At 37.1% G+C, this 19,454-nt stretch overlaps 1 protein-coding gene across 3 annotated transcripts in view; it reads right to left on the minus strand.

The window, feature by feature from the left end:
* LOC136041296 (stomatin-like protein 1) overlaps positions 1-15,267 on the minus strand; it is a 34,474-nt gene extending 19,207 nt beyond the window's left edge. Inside the window, exons 1-4 of one of the 3 annotated variants that reach the window (XM_065725910.1) lie at positions 15,190-15,267; positions 10,210-10,342; positions 8,640-8,792; positions 1,149-1,258 (exon numbers count right to left, since the gene is read on the minus strand). In XM_065725910.1, the coding sequence (XP_065581982.1) occupies positions 1,149-1,258; positions 8,640-8,792; positions 10,210-10,342 (396 nt within the window). In that variant the 5' untranslated portion in view covers positions 15,190-15,267. Of the gene's footprint in view, positions 1-1,148; positions 1,259-8,639; positions 8,793-10,209; positions 10,343-15,161 lie in introns of all 3 variants that reach the window. The other 2 variants (XM_065725908.1, XM_065725909.1) reach the window with 2 other exon arrangements.
* Positions 15,268-19,454: the final 4,187 nt, after the last annotated feature.

Here is a 19,454-nt window from a genome sequence, read left to right on the forward strand (position 1 = left end):
AAAAAGTTACTTAAACGCTTTCAAATGCACCGCAATGGCGACTCTGGCGGTACCAATAAAGTACATTAATAGCAGATATACGAGGGTCTAACTATACCTGCTATGACTGCTATACAGCACCTATTTGCATGACATTCTGAAGGTTGCTAAAAAGGTAACCTAAACTTTTCGTATGTAGATAAATGGCCAGTGGCCTGCGTAATATACGTACCAGTCTCCTCATTCCCTAACTTCGGCTTGGAGTGCTATACAAATTTTGGGCAAATCCTCTGTAACTTCCCGAGTTTTCTCAAGATTTCTCTAGGTACCCATACGGAGCTGGGTCGACTTTGGTGATACCAATAAAATACCATTAATAGTATATATAAGATTGGCTATGAAAATCTAATAGACTACACCTGTTTTGACAGCCATTTGGATGACATTTTGATGGTTGCTAGAAAAATTTACTCAAATTTATTCCCATCTAGCCCAATAGTCCGTGTAGCGAAGGTACCGATCTCCTGATTCTCTACCTTCGGGCAGGAGTACTACACGTGGTTGGAAGCTAATCGTCTGACGCTTTTCGTATTTTCCCCAGATTTCTCCGGTAGCTCATACGGAGCTGGGTCAACTCTGGCTGAGCTTACAGTCACAACGCTAATCTCCCGTCTCAAAACAAATAACAAGTGACACCAGGACTCGAAGCTCTGCATTCGAAGGACACTGGATTGCAAGTCCAGTGTAACAGCAACTCGGCAAGGACGACTTGAAGGTTACTAGCCCTTGTAATAATTGATAACTTGGGTTGTTGCCAAAGGGATAGCTTCAGTTTAAAACAACCACAATGATACCACTCTATGGATTGATAGTTCAGCTTAGTATTGACACATGAAATTAATACTTCACAACCGTGTCTGGGCGGGGGGATTAACCGTGTATATTTTCATAAAACTAAAACGAACTATAACTAAAACAAAATAAGTGTATTGGGAGAGAAAAAGCTTGCTTCATGACATGAAGCCTTTTTGGTAAACAATAGTGACTGCATAGAAAACAACGTAGGTCCCACACATACAAAGAGAAGACATTGCCCACAAAATGCAGACATAAATAAAAGAGCTCTAGTAGTTATGAAGAAGAAGAAGATACTACTAAAGAATAAATACCTGCTGCAATGGGACTTCAATATCGGTTTCTTGAAGGTTTACAATTGTGCATCTGTCAACAAAGGGCAAAATGAGAACCATACCAGGTCCTTCGGCAGCTCGTACTTTACCTAAAAATAAGTAATTATTTTTTTAAATACAGAGCAACACGTCAACTACAATCTGCTTATACTAGCAAAATAAGTTTGCCAAGTCTATTTATTTTAAAAACTGAATTTATTTGTTTACTTTTGTAATAATTTGCTTATTTATTTAATTTATTTATCCACTCCTCTTTTTTTATGAAATAGAGTCACGAAAATTCTTAACTAGTTTACGTTTTAGTTCTTCTGGGATAACAATGTTATAAATCAATGGGATTTCACGTTGCGAGATTAAAATTACTTTTATTTGATAAAAGATCAAAATTTATCTAGCTATTAATCAAAACTGTCATAATTGTAAGACCTTTAAGTCAACTACTGTTACGAGAATTTTTTTTTAGAAAAGCTAGAAAGTAGAGCAAGAAGACTAGGAGCTTACACAAGAAGTGAGGTCAAAGGAAGAATATCAGAGGAGCCCAAAGGAAATATAAAAACATTTAAGATGAAACAATAAAAATTACTGACTTAAGAGCTTTTGAAAAACTTTCATAAAAAAAATATAAAAAAGTGTCTAAATGTAATGATTCTTTAATTTTTATTAGCGTCGTATCCCAAAAATACACATTATTCTCTAAAAGAATTTTTTACAATAAGTATTTCAATTTGCGGTTAAAGTACCAAAGGCATCAAAATTTAAACATTATTTGGCCTCTGATTCCATCTTAGTTCTATTCATAACTGAAAGCAAAGAATTTCTACGATTTTTCTTTTGGTTGCCACACTAAAACGTGAAAAAAAAGAAGCAGACACTTTTCCTGTTTACATAAATTGCCGACCAAAACAGAAGCACCGTCAAATTTACCCGTATTGTATTTCGGAAACCAATGTGGCGCTAAAACTGTTTGCTACTTAAGGATTCCATTGATAGGTCCGTAGTCAACTAAATGGATAAATACAACAAAATATGATAACCAAATTCGTCTAACTAAAAATATTTTCCAGTAGGTAAATCAATGAACTAATATTTCGAAATTTCTAACCCTGAAGAACTTGAACAATAAACATATCAAAGCATAGGATAGGTTTTTAGCTGTTTAATGATAAACACATTCCCCTTCAATTACTAAAATATATTTTCATCGCTCGTTTTCGGATGATCTGTCACACACGTTTTTTATTTTTAAACGTGAGTCCGCTAAGTGTTAAAACTGCAAACCTGTATTCAACATCTTTTGCATTAATAACTGAGTTTACGGGTTTTCCTAGTTTTGTATACTTATATGGTTCTGCAAGTTTTAAGTTAACTAATTTAAAGAAACAAACTTCATTTCTAGTGTACTTGGTATTTTAAAGACACTTTCTGTGAGTCATGAGCAAACCTGGACATTCGTAAGGGAAGAAAAACACTTATAAAATAGGAAAATGACCTTACCTTATTCATAAGGATATGGCCCTTGTGTATTTATGGTAATGAATGTACTTAATAAGTACAAATACCATTTTGGTCCAATTAGAGTTTTGATTACAAAAAATGGTCAATTTTGGTAAATGAACTTTGGTTCAGCCTAGTACAATCCTTGTTAATACATTCAACACATACACCGATCAGAGTCATGCAGGCATGCTGTGTAAACACTCAAGTAAATGTCGGTTTAAGAAAAAGAAATCTAATTAAAACACAAAATTAAACGGAGATAACTTTCATTTTCCTATTTATAGAAATTCATGCTCTCCTGGCCCCTCTACCAGTGTTCACAGCGAAAAAAAATATTTGTTTGAAGTTATGACCTTGAAAACTACGGAAATGATGACAGTTAATTCAATACTGATATTTCCGACCACCTCTTAATAAATTTGTAAGAGTACATTTTTTCAGGAATGATTATCATTCTCGAAGCATTATTATACAAAATCAAACTTGAATGTAAAAGACTGGAGTTCAAGACGAGAGTAGTAACCTCCCTTAAATTTAACAGAGCATTTGGTCAGACAGTCCGTAGTAACAAATTATATGCAAAGAGCAACCCTTGTCAATAAAATTGAAACTGAAAAACAAAGTTTTGGTAAGAAATTATGCAACAACAAAATCTGTTATTCATGGTGATTTTACATATACAACATACATTAATTTTAAAATTGCTCGTCAAAAGCTGTTAACACACGAACCATTTTATAATTCTAAAAATTGGAATCGAACTCCCCCAAAGTGGCGCAGCCTTGATGAAAATTAGGAAAAGAAATTCAACATGCGTGAGAACCCTATGGCCACTATTGACAAAGTGTGAAATATTTTTCTTTTCCAGAGGAAGATATTAAACACATGGGACCATCCATAGTCTGTAGTTGTATATTACTAAAGATGGCTCATTTGAATTGGTATTTAAAGACCTAGTACCCTTTTTATTAAGTAACAAAAGAGATGAAGCTGCAGGAAATCGTCACATTCTAGAATTTTGGCAAAATTTCGACTTATGTCTCAATGCTTTAAGCACGACTGCTCAAGCACAAAGTATTTTTCACAATACCTCAAGAATGGAAAAAGTTATTGATGTGCATTTGTTTTAAAAAATAAAATTTTCAGTTTAAATGCTTTAAAAGGCAATCAGAAAATTAAACACTTAAAATTACCCTTTAAATACCTTTTTTTGCACTCACAAATGCTTTCAGCGCTCCACTATCAAACTTTAGCGTAATGAAAAGGGCCAAGGAGTGATGATTCCCTCATACACAGAACAGTTTCTGTTCCGCTTTAAGTTTTAACATCGCTCTTTACTCTCATTAGAACAAAATTGTTCTGTTTTTTTTATTAAAATCAGCAAAGACGAAATGCTTGTTTAACATGCATATTTCGGTCCCAATCAAACACACAACTTCAGACATCCAGACCAAAAGCACATTCTTTATGTTAGCAGCTAAAGATTTTAACTTAGCATTATGAGGGGTTGCAAAGTTGTTCAAAATCTTAGTATTTGGATTAAGACACAAATTAGACTATTTTTTTTTATTAAATTGCAATTCCTGAACAAAATATTTGTTTACGAACTTGGTTATATTTCTAAGCCATCTAATTCGGTACCTTACTTTAAACCTTAGTTTCTCCATCGCCTCCAGAGGCACACAGGGCGTCAGTGAATAGCCCCAAATCTTCCCTCAAGTGGTGCGCTAGAAAGATGTCCTCCCACTATGGGATGAGAAACGTCTGAAGGGCTCTTCTGCAAAGTTCATAAATTGTACTCCATGTAACGTTCTTTGCTCTTCCTTGGTGACGGGTGCCCTCTGGTTGTCACTGGGTGAGCATTTTTTTTGGAGTTTTTGGTCTGGTACGCAGAGGATATGTCCAAAATGTCGCCGTCTTCGTTGTCTCACAGCGGAGGCGATAGCTGTTTGGCCTCTGTAGGTACGTATCTTACCGTTGCTGACATGGTCGTTTTCGCTTATTCTTAAGATCCAGCAAAGACCGTTATTCTTAAAGGCAGTTATGCGTTTCTCCTGTTCCATAGTTAACTTTAGGCAGTCAATAGAATAACTGAGAACAGACAAAAAAAGGCCTCGGAAAAGCCAGAGTTTCAGCTTCCTAGGGTATAATGGGGATTTCCGGACTGATAGAAGTTTCAGACTGGCTGCAATGGCTAGGGCAATTCTGGAGCGTAGTTTTTTTCTCAAATCGCCACTGGGATTTACTGTACTTTCTAAGCACTTAAAGTCTGAAATCTTCATTTCCCAGTTCGATACCTCTGGGTGAACTGCTATTTGACATTGCTTTAGTCTTTGGAGCGTTGAAGTGTAACCTGAACTGTTCAGATTTCTATACAAATTTGCTCAGGAATTCCTGAAACTTCTGTTTGTCGGCTTCTAAGAGACCAATATCGCCGGAGAGACTTGACGCTTCCACGACTTTGAAGCAGCCCGTATTGCCTTCAGAGGTTTTAACAAAGCATTCCGGCTCTTCGTACATGGTAACTATCAACGAACTTTTTCTCAGAATGCCGTAGAGCCGTAAGACCCTCCACAGGGTTTGAAGATCTACTGGATCAAACGCTTTCTCAAAGTTAACAAAGAGTATGTACAAGCATTTTCTCTATTCATTAAATTCCTTCAGTATCGTGCCTTGAATAAAGGTCAGGTCGGCACAAAATCATTTTGGCCGGAATCCATGCTGTTCTTTAAGTAGGTGTGGGCAAAGGTCAGTTTGGAGTGTTCCTAGTATTATAATGAAGAAAAGTTTTGCCAGGATCGATAGAAAATTGATGCTTCTGTCGCTGCTTTATTCTTTTGGGTCTCTTTTCTTGTACAGTTTGACTTTAGTTCCTGTTCTCAATTCTTTGGGGAACCTTTCGGTCTGTCACAGCAGCAAAAAGAAGGCCAGACGGCCCAAGGTTGTCACAGATTGGACTTGATCTTTTCCGCTGAAGTGCGGTCTGTTACAGGGGCCTTACCATTTTTCAGTTTCTGAGTGTACCTTATCAGCTGTCGGCTTGTCATTATTGAAACAGAGATTGAATAGAGGTCCGTCTGGTATATCAGGCGGAACTACAGGTGTGGAGCGATTTAACAGAGTTTAAAAATAGCATAGTTCCTTTTGTTTTTCGACGTCGGTCCTCCTTCATCTTTTACTAGGCAGTCGTGTAAACTCGACTTGCCAACTATCATAGATCGCACCATAGCGCTGCCTAAGTGAAGAGCGACGTGGGCACATTGTATTATTATTATAATTTTTTTCTTTTGATTTAGACCAGGGAACTTCGTATCGAAGGAGAAGTCAAAAGTGATTGGAGGTCAACTAGCCCGCCTCCCACGCCCACTATTTACCCGATCACATTCAATCAAATTTTTGAGATAGCCACTTTGTTGAACATAATTGAAAAATCCGGAAATTATGTCTGAGGATGACACCCCCCCACAGCCCTCAGGACAAGGGGTGTAAGTTATGTCCTGGAGGCATTTGTTTATATGGAAAGGGTGATAGTATAAACTTCGGAGGTGGCTCATTAGATAGGTAATCAAGAGTTCTATAGCACTCTTTAAGATTCAGAGTGATCAGACGGTGGATACCTCCCACACCTCGTATTTTCCAGAAATGCATCTAATACAAATTCTGAGATGTCATTCGTTGTCGTAGAAACTTCTAAAAGAGCCATTTTGTTCGGCGTAGTTGAAAGATCTGGAAATTCTGTTTTGAGGGTGACAGCCCCCCATAGCCCTCAGGGCAAGGGTTGTAAGTTATGCCCTGGGAACATATAGTTAGCATAAAAAGAATGGTCGTAGAAACTTCGGAATGGGCTCATTGTATTGAAAATCAGATTTTCTATTCTCCTGTTTAAGATTCAGAGTCATCATAGGGTGGATAACCCCCAACAACTCGTGTTTTCCGAAATGTATCAGACAAAAGTTCAAAAAGACCTCATTCGATTGGAAATTGAAAGGGCTAATGCTCTTTTAATAGTCGAATGTGATCGGAGGGCAACTAACCCACCTCCCACACCCACCATTTGTTCTAACACATCCAATCAAAATTTTAAGATAGCCATTTTGTTCAACATAGTTGAAAGGGTCGGAAATTATGTCTCTGAGGAAAACAACCCCCATACAGCCCACAGGGCAAGGGTTGAAAGTTATGCCCTTTGGGCATATAAGGTATATATAGAAATGATGATCGCATAAACCTCGGAGGGGGATCATCGGATTGGTAATCGAAAGTTCTAGTGCCCTTTTTAAGAGTCAGAGTGATCGGAGGGTAGATGCCCCCCCACACACAAACACACAAACCTCATATTTGCCCTAAATGGATCTCATAGAAATTTTGAGATGGTCATTGTTATCTTAGAAACTCCAAAAAAAGCTCATTCGATTTGAAATTGAAAGGGCTAGTGCCTTTTTTAATAGTCGAAAGCGATTAGAGGGCAACTAACCCCCTTCCCACGCCAACCACTTCCCCAAACTCATCCAATCCAAATTTTTAGATAACCATTTTGTTCAGTATACTTGAAAGGTCCAGGAACTGTTTCTTTGAGGATGCCCCCCCCCCAAAGCCTTCAGGGTAAGGGTTTTATGTTATGCCCTGGGGGCATATAAGGTATATATAGAAAGGATGATTGCATAAACTTCGGAGGGGGCTCATTGGATTCGTAATGAGAAGCTCTAGTGTCCTTTTTAAGACTCGGAGTGATCGGAGGGTGGATACCCCCACCACACCTCGTATTTTACCAAAATACATTTTACAGACATTTTGAGATGGCCGTCTGTTGTCGTAGAAACTTCGAACTAACCCCCGTCTCAAACCAAACGTAAAACTACCACAAATCACTATCAATAAGTAAACGAAACTCAAAACGAACAGAAATTAAAATAAATAGCCGAGTCAAACTGAAAACGCCTTCTCAAAACTAGAACACAATTTGCACTTTACTGAAAAAAAAACAAACAAATAAATATTGACTGACATATACAGACATTTTTTCGTTAAGGTTTTGATAATTTTTCATTTAAGAAAGTAAGAAAGGTGAAAACATTTCAAGCGTATTTTGTTTTCAGTAAAGCACAAATTATATTCTGGTCTTGAGAAGGCATAGAGGTTATCAGCTCTACTCATGTTAGTCTGGGGAAGGTAAACAGAAAGGGTGTGCGAAAGCACAGGATGGTTGGCCCCCAAGCCCCTACTGCACTTCCTGGCTGAAGGGCCAAGGAACGGGGATTAGCACCGCCAATAGGGACTTTAAAGTCCAATGCCGTATTCTTTACCTTTTTTTTAACTTTTTCACGCTTCGAACATTATTTGACCTTATTTTTGATCATTCTTGGCTTAATGGAGCTATTTACTTTTCTTTGAAAAACTCCTCTTGTGGAAAAAGTTTTTTAAATTAAATTTTTGGTAAGACGATACATGGTTGCTACGTCTCTACGACTTGATGTTTCTTCGGCTTGCTGAAGCTGTTGTGTTTTTTTGTCATTTTTGGGGATGGCTGAGTGTGTTTGTGAGGAAGTTCCAGTTTTCATTGCGTAGTTCAGATGTGTGAGGCTAAATGAGTCATTCTCGTTTCGTTATTCTTTTGTCCTTGATTCAATTAAATTGTTTTTTTTTAATATTGGGTCAAAGTCCCTAACAGGCTGTAGCCTCTGGGTACAGTTATTGACGTATGTATATTATCGATAAATAAACGCAACTATCATTATCGAAATGAGCACTCCACACATCCAGATTTGCTTCAAAGTGGAGAGATTGACATTTTTTCCAAATATTTAAGATTATGTCCAGTAACAATAAATAAAGAAAGGATATTTTTGGCAACCCATCTACATAGAGTAGGTAAAGAGCCAGCCAAATTTTCAATCTCCTAAGTATATAAAACCACATGCAACTTGTTAATTGGGATAAGAAAAGAAGCAATACCATTGATCAATAGGAACTTACCAAGTCGAAAGACAACTGCTTTTTCAAATGGCTTCACTCGTTTTAGGTACAAGAAGAAACAAACAGGAAAGGTGACAACCACCAAAGTATAGCAAATGAAGGTTGCCAACATACTTAATAGAGATCCTAACTGAAAGGATTCCCTTGAATTGCCTGAAAAACAGAATTACATCCAATGGCTCAACTTAGCACACGTAAAAAAATATTTCCAGGAAGAGGGCAACATTTTGGAGGTAGACGGTAGGTAGCTTGAAAGAAATAAAACTGCATAAAATATATATTACACTACGAAAATGACTAAATTTTCAGGATTTCAGGAATGACGGAGAGGCCTGTAGCTCCCTCCCTCTTAGAGCAACTTCAATTTGTGACAGGAAACGCTTGCACAACTGAGCACGTTAGGCTGTGTGGGGATGAGCATTTTTTTTATTTAGTTTAATGTAATATTCTCGTCTCACAGATATTCTAATTCTTAAGAGCTTATCCTAGACTTTTATTCCTTAGATATTTGTTCTTCTTATTAATCAATTTAGTAAACACTTGCATTACGAAATTACCCTTTCACTGCAATAGAGTATTAATGCCTTTAAATTTGCCAATGTTTCCAGAATCCCCCTATAATCCCTCAACCCAGGAATAAACGCTATGAACCTACAATAGTAATTTATTTCTTTGGCTGGAAACTAAAATGGTGAAACCAAGTTTTTTTGTACATACAAAAGACAGATTATTTTCAATATCATGGCTCTCCAAATTACAGACACATCTCTGAGCATACTGTATGTTTATATTTCACCGTTGTGGTGAAAGACACTCGTTTTGCTTCTGTTTGTTAAAACTCTTTGAACAAATCTCCTGCTCAGGCCAGGCATTATACATACCTCATATACTTCATGCAAACACGCTTAAGGGGGGGGAGTCAAACCTGCTCCCTCCAACAAATTCCTAATAAATTTTCCCTGTACATTGTTATATTCCCATATAATTCTTACCCCCTCCCTCACCCAGTAGAATCTTAGGTACTTGCCTGAACTAGCGATAAGGATTTCAAAGACTGTAACTCAGGATTGCTACTGGGAGGCTAATGGGTCATAGCTTTAAATAGTTTCTTGTTTTTACAAATCTTTTAGAAATTTTTCCATGATTGTGACAAAATATTTCAAGTAATTCTAGCTAGAGCTACTTGACATAATTTTACAATGTGTAAGCTTCACAAAACTAAGGCAATATTATTCAGCAGCACGGTACTTTTTAAAGGTATTTTATTTGAATCTTCAAAAACTAATGGAGCACATCCTTCAGCAAACATCAGAATCGTATTTCTACCCTTTCATGAAATGATGGAATATCCTTTTTTTGGGGGGGGGCATGGCTATACAAAAGGAGTCTGATCAGAATATAAAACGTTTTGTCTAATCTTGTGTTAAAGTCTGTAACTATTCTTTTTTTAATGAAGATATAAAGCTAATCATTTCTTTTAAAAAAGAAATTATGAAAATCTTCACAATTCTACTAATTGAAGAGAATCCAATAATCTGTTTCATTAGGGATTGACTGCAAAAATACTTACTCTTTGGAGCTGTTATTTTTTCTGACCCATATGGATCATTATCAGTGTAAATATTTCTTCCGTATGAATACACTGATCTATAATCAAATGCAGATCCATAATCCATTACTGTGCTGCTAGAAGCCACTTTCATCTAAAAAATAAAAATTAAAGAGAAACAAAATAAGTACAAAAATTTCATGTATTCAGAAGTAGCAATGTAACAATCAGTAACAATGAGTGTTTTCCTTTTCACTTTCTTCAATGCTAAAACTTCTGCTAGGTGAGATGAACTTGAAAAATATTCCTAGAAAAGGTATATTTGTCAATTGTAAACAAGTTTTCCTGAGTTTGCTTAAAATGCAACTGAGGATTCTCTCCTTTTTTATTGGTGACTCATATTCGCGAAAATGAGACAAATTAAATGGTTATATATCAGAACAAGAAGTAAGATTCTAATAAAACAATCCTTGAAATGACTTGTATTTCCTATTACATTGACTTAGTAATTATTAATTTCTCCTATTTATAGGCTGACTGTTTTTCCCTGGCCTCATCATATAGAACTGATGGTTGTAAAAGTTAGGAGAGCACAATTCGATCGAAAATCTAAAATCACCAAAAGGCACATACAATCCATGAAGCCCCAGGGGCAAGGTCCAAATCAGGAAAGTAGCGTTCTTATTGCAGAGACATCATGGACAATTTTTTATTGGAAAGATGAATATGTTACTTTTAACTGAAATGAGTAGAGCAAGGAAAATCAATTTCAAGACCTTGATCCTTAGACCAATAATATCTCCTCACAACCCCCACTCCAAATTCATATATAGATACAAAGAAGCTCTTTTGATTCACATTCAATCAGGGCTTACTTAGGGGATAATGTACACACATGAAGATCAAGATCATCCAAAATAAAAACAAACATTTCACAAAAAAATGATTGATTTTCCCAAATTTTGTATAGTCAGTTGTTAATTACAAGTAGGAGGCGAAAATTTACAAAATATACATCCAAGATCAAAACATTTCAAATACACAGATTCACAAATGATGGACATGATATTTATGTTAAAATCCATTCATGCAAGGATTTTCAACCAATAGGACTAGAGGAGCCAAATTTGAGCCTGTAACCCCTCTAATACATTCCTATGTGCAGGAGGTTGTAGGCTTGAACCCTATTGATGTCAAGTTTTTCTCAAAAAGTTTTATAAGTCTTAACAGACACCCTGAGATTAGACAACTAATAATGTGACTCCTAATAATGAGAAACAGGGCAAACTAAGAGTAGATAACTGCATTGAACTCTGGGGGATGATATTATAAACCTTCATGTCTAAGTCATAAGCAAGTCTGGAATCCTAGATCTCAGCCACTAATTCTATGAGTTCAATGTTTCTTGTTAAAGTTACTAGTACATAAAATATAGATAGGTTATTTTCAGAATTTAATACAAGTTCCCTAGCTATTGTGTACATAATTTTGTGAAACTAGATCTCAACAGGAGTCTGGTCTATAGAGCTTAATATTTTGGGATGGAATGGAGGTATGATGCTAAAAACTTCCAGAACCAAATTTGGATTTACATCCATTATAAAGGTTTGCTACCTGTATTTTTTTATTCTTTTTCTTTTTTCAAGCTCATAAAAATTTGGTACCTTGGAGAGAAGGAGTTGATATGCTTGAGCTAAAACAATACCATTTATGGGAACCTGTAATAGCATTTTTTTAACAAAGAAAAGTGGTAATAATTAGCTATATGCAAAAGAAAGTATCAAAACTAATGCTATAATGAATGAATGACTGCATTTAAAGTAATTTTTCAGGCCATATACATACATATACAACAACAAACAAACTAAATTATGTAACAATCAACATTTGAATAATGAAACCCTTCCAGGCAAAATTTCCCACTGCTAATATATTTATTTTCGACGTCGACTTCAAAGTTCCAAGAAGGGGCTCACAACCACCCACACCAAGAAAGCTCCCTCTTAGCTCATTTAGCCCCTGACACCTGAAAAGAAAATGGTCTAGCCCATCAAGATCACTGCAAATTGGGCAAGTATACAGCATTTCTGGGTGACACCAGTAGTTTTTTGATATGGAAGGGATATGAAGATATTTGTTCCAGGGTAAGTAATTCATCATATGCTGCTCTGATGAGTCTTGAGGAGGGACATTGCAGTATTTTCAGCCAAAACTTAATTAATTGGATCTGTATATGTTTTCTCATGGAGAAAAGTCCTAAATCTCCCTTGATGAAAAGTGTGTGAGTTGTGGTGTGCAGACCTAGCATTCATTTATAATATTGTAGCTGTAGAGTTTCTAATGAATTTGCCACTTCTAGGCCCCATACTTCCCCTCCATAGTGGAGGATTGGCCTTATTTTTGAGTTGAACACAAATTTGTGCATCTTTAAGTCATCTATTCCTGTCAAATTACTGTTCCTGAAACGCATTGCCTTTGCTGCTTTTCCTCAATTTACCATCTTTGAAATATGATTGCTCAATCTTCCATTCAATGTTAGATGGAATCCTAAATATATTGCCTGAGACACAACCTTCACAGCTTCACCATTCAAATTAAAATTTTCTTCATCTTAATTTCCTGTTGATTGTCTACTGCAAAGAATCATCACCTCTGTCTTTTTTGTGTTAATTTCCAGTTTCTTTTCCTCTAAATATTCAGCTGGAAATCTCCCACTTAGGAAAATTATCTCTTTTACCAAATCTCTAGCCACCTCAGCTGTGCTCTATCATATATACATCACTAAGGCACCAGACTTTTACATATATCTGCTTGTGAATAATCATTTCTATCTTCTAATATATTATAGCTCAATAACCACAAATATTGGAAAAAACTGCTCTTGAGTCAAACTAGGGATACTTGTTTCTATACCATGTAAAACACTTTGTAATTTTCTGGAATTGACCTAAATGTCACTTTTACTATGACATTTGAATATCTATGCCATGATAGAAGGCCCTATAATAAAACTGTGTAATTGTTTAGTTTCATCACAAGCTGTCTAAACTGGAAACTATACTGTGAAGCAGCATAGTTTCCAGTTTAGAGCACTTTGAAATTCTAGAAGCACATCTATTTCTAGTTGATCCTCTTCATCCATGGGGCAAACTAAAAATGCATAAAGTGGGCAGGGTTTCAAAGCCAAGGGAAAAGTTGGGGTTGTACAATATGAATGAAATTATATTTTAAATACTAATTCCAGTTATCACTGGTAATTTTGTTATAGTAGTAAGTCAAAAGATATTTAAAAAAAACTTATGTATCCATTAATGCTAATATCCACTTTCACTTTTGAGTTTAAACTAGACAGCTGTTTGAAGAAAACAAATGTCTGATTCTGCTTTTGCACAACTTTACCTATACAGCAAAGCCAATTAGTCCATGCGCCCTGTGGGTAGCAGGGCAAGGTCTGTATTCTGATTGGTTGAATTTTTAGTTGATGTTTATGACCTACCTTTTGTTTACTCTTTCAGGCTTCAGGCCTAATAATTACTCAATAAATATAGAATACAGGCCTTGCCCTGCTGCCTGCAGGGCTCATGGACTAATCTGCTTTGCTCTATAGGTAATGTTACCTCAGTATTCAACCAAATTTGTTTCACCAAAGCCTTCCCATAGCCAAAGCATCTTTTTGAATAAATTGAATCTCAAACTGAAAAACTGTATAATTTCCATTCTGTTCGAAGGCATTTCTTCAAATCAACAGAAAATAAATGTAATATTTAACTAATCACTCTGATTCACTGGCTAGTTTATACTTAAAGTGAAAATGGATATTAACATTAATGGATGCATAAGCTTTTTAATTATCTTTCAACTTTCTACTATAAAAAAATTACCATTGATGACTGGAAATAGTAGCTATTTAAAATATAATTTCATTCATATTGTACAGCCCCAACTTTTCCCTTGGCTTCAAAACCCTGCTCACTTTACACATTTTTAGTTTGTTGAAGGGCAATTTTAGAAAACTAAAAATGGATGTGCTTCTAGAATTAGCATTTCTAAGTGCTCTAAACTGGAAACTATGCAGCTTTGCACATAGTTTCCAGTATAAAAAGGCACCTGTTCCCTACAGTGTTGGAACAGACACAAGTGGCACTAAAATAGGCAATTAGACATTCACACACTCAATCTCACAGACTTCAGCCAGATTTTGCAAAAATAAGTAAATACAATAAAGCTCAGCATAGCCTATATGCTTCTTATCACTGTTATATACTTTTTTGAATAAAATTTTATCTATATTCTACTGTAGCCTAATCAGACAAAGATGAATTTCATCTAGCCAAGAGTGTGTAAACCTGTTAGAACAAAGAACCTATGAAGTATGATTAAATTTAGCTAGGGCTAAATGTGTAACCACCATACAGGGGGGGGGGACACTGTCTGAAAAATAAATATGATGTTTGGACAGAACATAAAAAGAAAAGGATTTTTAATATTATCCCAAATCCCAGCACTAGGCATACCAAAGAGGTTCACAGTTTTTTATAATGTGTGGGTTGAAGCTGACAAATATTCTTTTAATGGTGTCAAGACACCTCTGTCTGTTTACACCAGCTGAGAGAGTAGGCTATGCTAACAGGGATTCAGCTGGGAGTGAGCCTTAACCCCAGGATCAAGCTCATTCCCTGCTAGTGATAAATTAGAGTGGCTGCTGATTCCAGGTTTGTTCAATGAGTAATGTTGCATGCAATGAATGGGAGCCCCCCATCAAGAACTGTAAACACCTTTACCCTAACTAATCTATAATGACATATTAACATATTTTTAGCCAATCACCCAAAGCCTAGGCCAGTTTCTTACCTAGGCTAGCCTACTAGGCCAAGGCTATTCATTCTTGCCCCATTAATTGTGGTGAGCCCCTTTAAATTTAACAATAACATGTATATGGACATACTAAATAAAACACTTGAGACAAGACTAACCTACATTCAAGAAAAGTTATTAACTAGCCTCGTTATCTTCATTAGGCTTGGCTAGTCAAATTTATAAACAATTATTCGGATCTTTTCATATAGAATAAAGGAAAACCAGTATTGCCACTCGACTGGCACCAAACGGCGGCAGTACTAGGTAGAGCTACACTCGGTATAGACCGCCATTCCTGCTCTAGCTTTGCTATATTACAAAGCGCAGAATCGTAGTAGTCGAAGAACTGACGAAGACTGGGAACTTTCAGTTCATAGCTAGAGCTTGGGGTAAGCAAGTGTACCAGGTCGTAGATCTTTTCAGAGAATGGAAAACGGTCAAGAATTTGTTGAACAGCTTCGACGTAGAAATCCCTCGCGGAGCGACGAATTCGGAGACTTTCCGCTACAAAACGGCCACTGGTAACTTTTTTCGTTTCGACCCCCACAAGGAAATCGTACCCTTTGTAGCCGATATAGACATTTTCGTCAGGAAGATAGTTCACTTCGTCATGCGGATTGATGTCAAAAGGATTGACTTTTCTAAAATATGAAGGCTTCATAAAGTTCATGGCTAATGTCCGAAGAAGTTTTTCCACCTGGGTTTTCATGAAATGAAATAGTGGTTTTTCAGACTAAAAGATGGTGTTGAACTCATTCAGCTCTCCCAACACGTACTCGACAAAAAACATCATAACCCTCGAGTATGGGTTGTTTAGTGTCATTCTTACATGATCATTAGCATGCGAGGGATCATCAAGTACCAACGAGTCCCAGTACAACGTAAGAGTATCCCACTGTTCGAGAATACGGCGTGCACAGTTTTGAAACGACAACCAGCGTGTTGGAGCCAAAGCAATGAATCTGTGCTGTTCCACTTGAGTAAAGACTTGAAATTCCTTCCTATATGCATCTTGGCGTTTTGCACTGTGCCTGAAGTGATTGCACACAGTCCGACATAGATCTTCGAGGCTCTTGGACAGTTTTTTGCAAGCATGACTTGCAACTAGGGCACACACATGGCAGCCACATTTAACAACTGTAAGCCAGGGATATTTCCCTTCAACAAGTGTTTTGACTGAGTGGTTTATCCCCATCATAGAATTCGTTGTGTCAGAGCAGAATCCGACCCAGTTTTGTAGAGGAACACCCGCCTTCTTGACATCATCCATCACCTAGCTGGTTGAATAGACCAGACGCTGATCCGTCGCTGCATTCGACAAGAGCGAGCAAATCTACCTGCACATTTATTGCTTCGTCACAAAAGCTGACACAAACAGCAAGTTGTTTGGCTACAGAGGAATCTGTGCTCTCGTCAATTACTACGGAGAAAAGATTCGTTTTCAGGTTTTCAAGAAGCTTTTCATGAAAATGAGGGGCCAACGCTTGTCTAGCAATATTAGTTGCTTTAGTTCTACCAAGAGTGACCTGGCTTAGAAGGACTGGGCCTGGCATACTTTTCACAAGTTTCAGCAAGTCTTCAGAAAGCGAATAGGGTAGATCGTGCTCAACGAGAAATGTCACTAGCTTCGCTTCAAAAGTGGCCACTCTTTCGATTTTTGAATCACCAGAAAAATGAAGACTCAATGGCATTGTCTTAGAAGACGAAGTTATCCACGCTTTTTTATTTTCTTCGTGAGCTTTGGTCTGTTTGTGCCTTTTTGCGTCGTGTTTCCCTTTTTTACAAACGAAATCCTTTTTCCAGTAAAGACAGTGAGCTAAATATCCGCTGTTTTGACCGGTCTGCACCTTTCCTTTTCGTAACTATTCATTAAAGTCAGATTCTCTTTCCCACTCAGTCTTGTATCTTTGGTCTGCCCTTATCTTTGTGATCCTCGGTTTTTGTTGGAGGGTTCACTATCGTCCGAGTCTTTATCACCGTCCTCATATTCCTGATCGATATCTATCACTTCCGCCATTATTTTGTAACAAGTTGGGTCCAAAAACAAGAGAAATATTTAGCTAAATATTTAGAAAAGAAATAGAGAGAGTAAAAAATAACACACACAACAACAAAAACCACTCAATGAAAAATTCTGTTTCTAAATCTGAATAGTAAAATTTTTTTACCGAAAAGGGCTGAAAGACCAAATGAAAATGCGTTACTTCGTTGCTATGACTTGGGCCCATACTGACTTGGACACACATATTCAAGCAACGAATTAAACGGATACGTCAATTAGGATCCTAATCAGAGAAAGTACCCTTCCCTAAGGTTAATCATGAAGTTTGACAGCCTGACGAGGACCCTTGCCAAGAAGGGCCGAAATATCCGTTGTATGCATTACTTGAATATATTCGCAATTAATAAAATTCCATACAGTGACATTTCCTGTCAGATTTGGGGTACCTCTACAGCTAGTAACTGTGTTGCATGCTTGACGAAAACGATTTACGACAAATAGGTGTTCAAGCACTGAGCAGTGTTAACCAAGCTCATTTGATTGGGCCACTGAAAAGCCGAGTTTGCATTGAGGTTCAAAGTTTCCGCGTCATAGTAGAACTTAGCGCTGTGAGCATGGCTTTAAATATTCTGAACATCATGCTAGAGAAAACAGTAAAAATGCCAATAACTCCTCTTAACACAATCCGATATTGCATTGTATTCACTTAAAATACACATACAAAAATTTGCTTTTCAGTTCAACTTTAAGGAGTCCGGTGAAGAAAGGATACCTACAAGAGACAATTGTTTGGATCACAGATTAAATTCTGGGATTCCATAGAAACCTTTGGTCTTGTTCATTTTGGATGTCTGTTCAACTATCATCCGTTTTGGACTTATTTTGTTTTGCTTGTCGGGATCCCAAAACGTAAGTGGAGGGATACCTATGACATTGCAAAAGTTGTCCGTCTGTCCGTCTGTAGCCTAAGCACGATAACTGTCGAAGGGAATGAGATATTTTGATGAAACTCGGTGGGAGGATCCCTTGGGTCAAGGGAAAGGTCGAGTTCGTAGATGGGCTCTGTAGCCCTACACTTAGAGGTGGGGATTCAAATTAAGGGACAGACAAAATATTTTTAAAAAGCTAATGAGATAGTCGATTATGGGGTAAGAAAATATGCTGAACACGGCAATGAAAACCATCTTCTCGCCGGACAAGTTGTTCGCCCGGAATCCGGCCAAAACCGGAAAGTTAGTTAAAAGTAAAAGTTTTATTTGAAGTTGATAAGATGTTCGATTTCGAGGTAAGAGGGCATGTTGAAACCGTATACGACAATCGTTTTTTAGCCGGACATATATTTCGTCCGGAATCCGGCTGAAACCGGATAATTTGTTATACGTATATATTTTATTTGAAGTTGACTAGATGTTGGAAATAGGGGTAAGGACTCAAGGAGATACACTAAATTCGTTTCTGAGCTTCAATTTTTTGCCAGACAAGTAGCTCCGGAATTTCGGGGAAACCGGAAAATTGGCAGAAGGCAGGATCGTTTCGATCGGTATCGTCAAAATAGATAAGACTTATAGAGGTAAACATACATGCTGAATCCAAATCTGAACTTGGTTTTCTCAGAGGATTAGCCATTTGGCCTTAATCTGTTTCTAGATCTTTAAGAGTAAAAATGTTCAAGGAGTCTGGCGAAGACTGGATCTAGCGAAGACAAAACCCAATGTCTGGATTAATATTGAATTTTTGGGATCCCATAGAACCTTTGGTCTTGCTTTTCACTTTCACAGAGGCACATTCAGTTATCAGATATTTTGCATCCAGCCAGCCGCGTCAGAGAGTAGAAAGGCTGGACACAGTCGAAAAGTGCTAACAAGGAAATTGCTAATTTCGAAAAAAAATTATATTTCTTTGCTGTTTCATCCTCGTGATTTTGATGATCTCTTCTAGTGAGAATCGGGATTTCAAAACTTTCGGTAAGAACTACACCTCTCGTTTATACCATATGATGAATTCGAATTTTGAAATGATGAAGTAACGAACTGGCAACTAGTTAAAAAACGCATTTTGTAAAACAGAAAACAGATCATAGAAGCCATCCACCCCCTAGGATAGGCCAGTACTTTTTGGCTCAATAAACTCTTTCTGACTTGATTACATCCAGGGCCATAACGACTCGGCGGAGGCGGGGCACCCACCCCCCACCCCCGAATATTGTCGGCCAGGCTTTGAAAAGTAGCCGAGTTAACGCGCAGTGCCGCGATTTTTCGTGAAAACACTCAATTTTTCACTTGGAAACAGTAGATTTTTCGTAAAAACAGTCGGTTTCTTCTTGAAAATAGTTGTTTTTCTTAAAATCAGCCGAATTTTTGTCAACACAGTTGTTTTTTCTCAATAATAGTCGTTTTTGTCTGCATAA

Source organism: Artemia franciscana, unplaced genomic scaffold (genome assembly GCF_032884065.1).
Source record: "Artemia franciscana unplaced genomic scaffold, ASM3288406v1 PGA_scaffold_131, whole genome shotgun sequence".
Lineage (NCBI taxonomy): Eukaryota > Metazoa > Arthropoda > Branchiopoda > Anostraca > Artemiidae > Artemia > Artemia franciscana.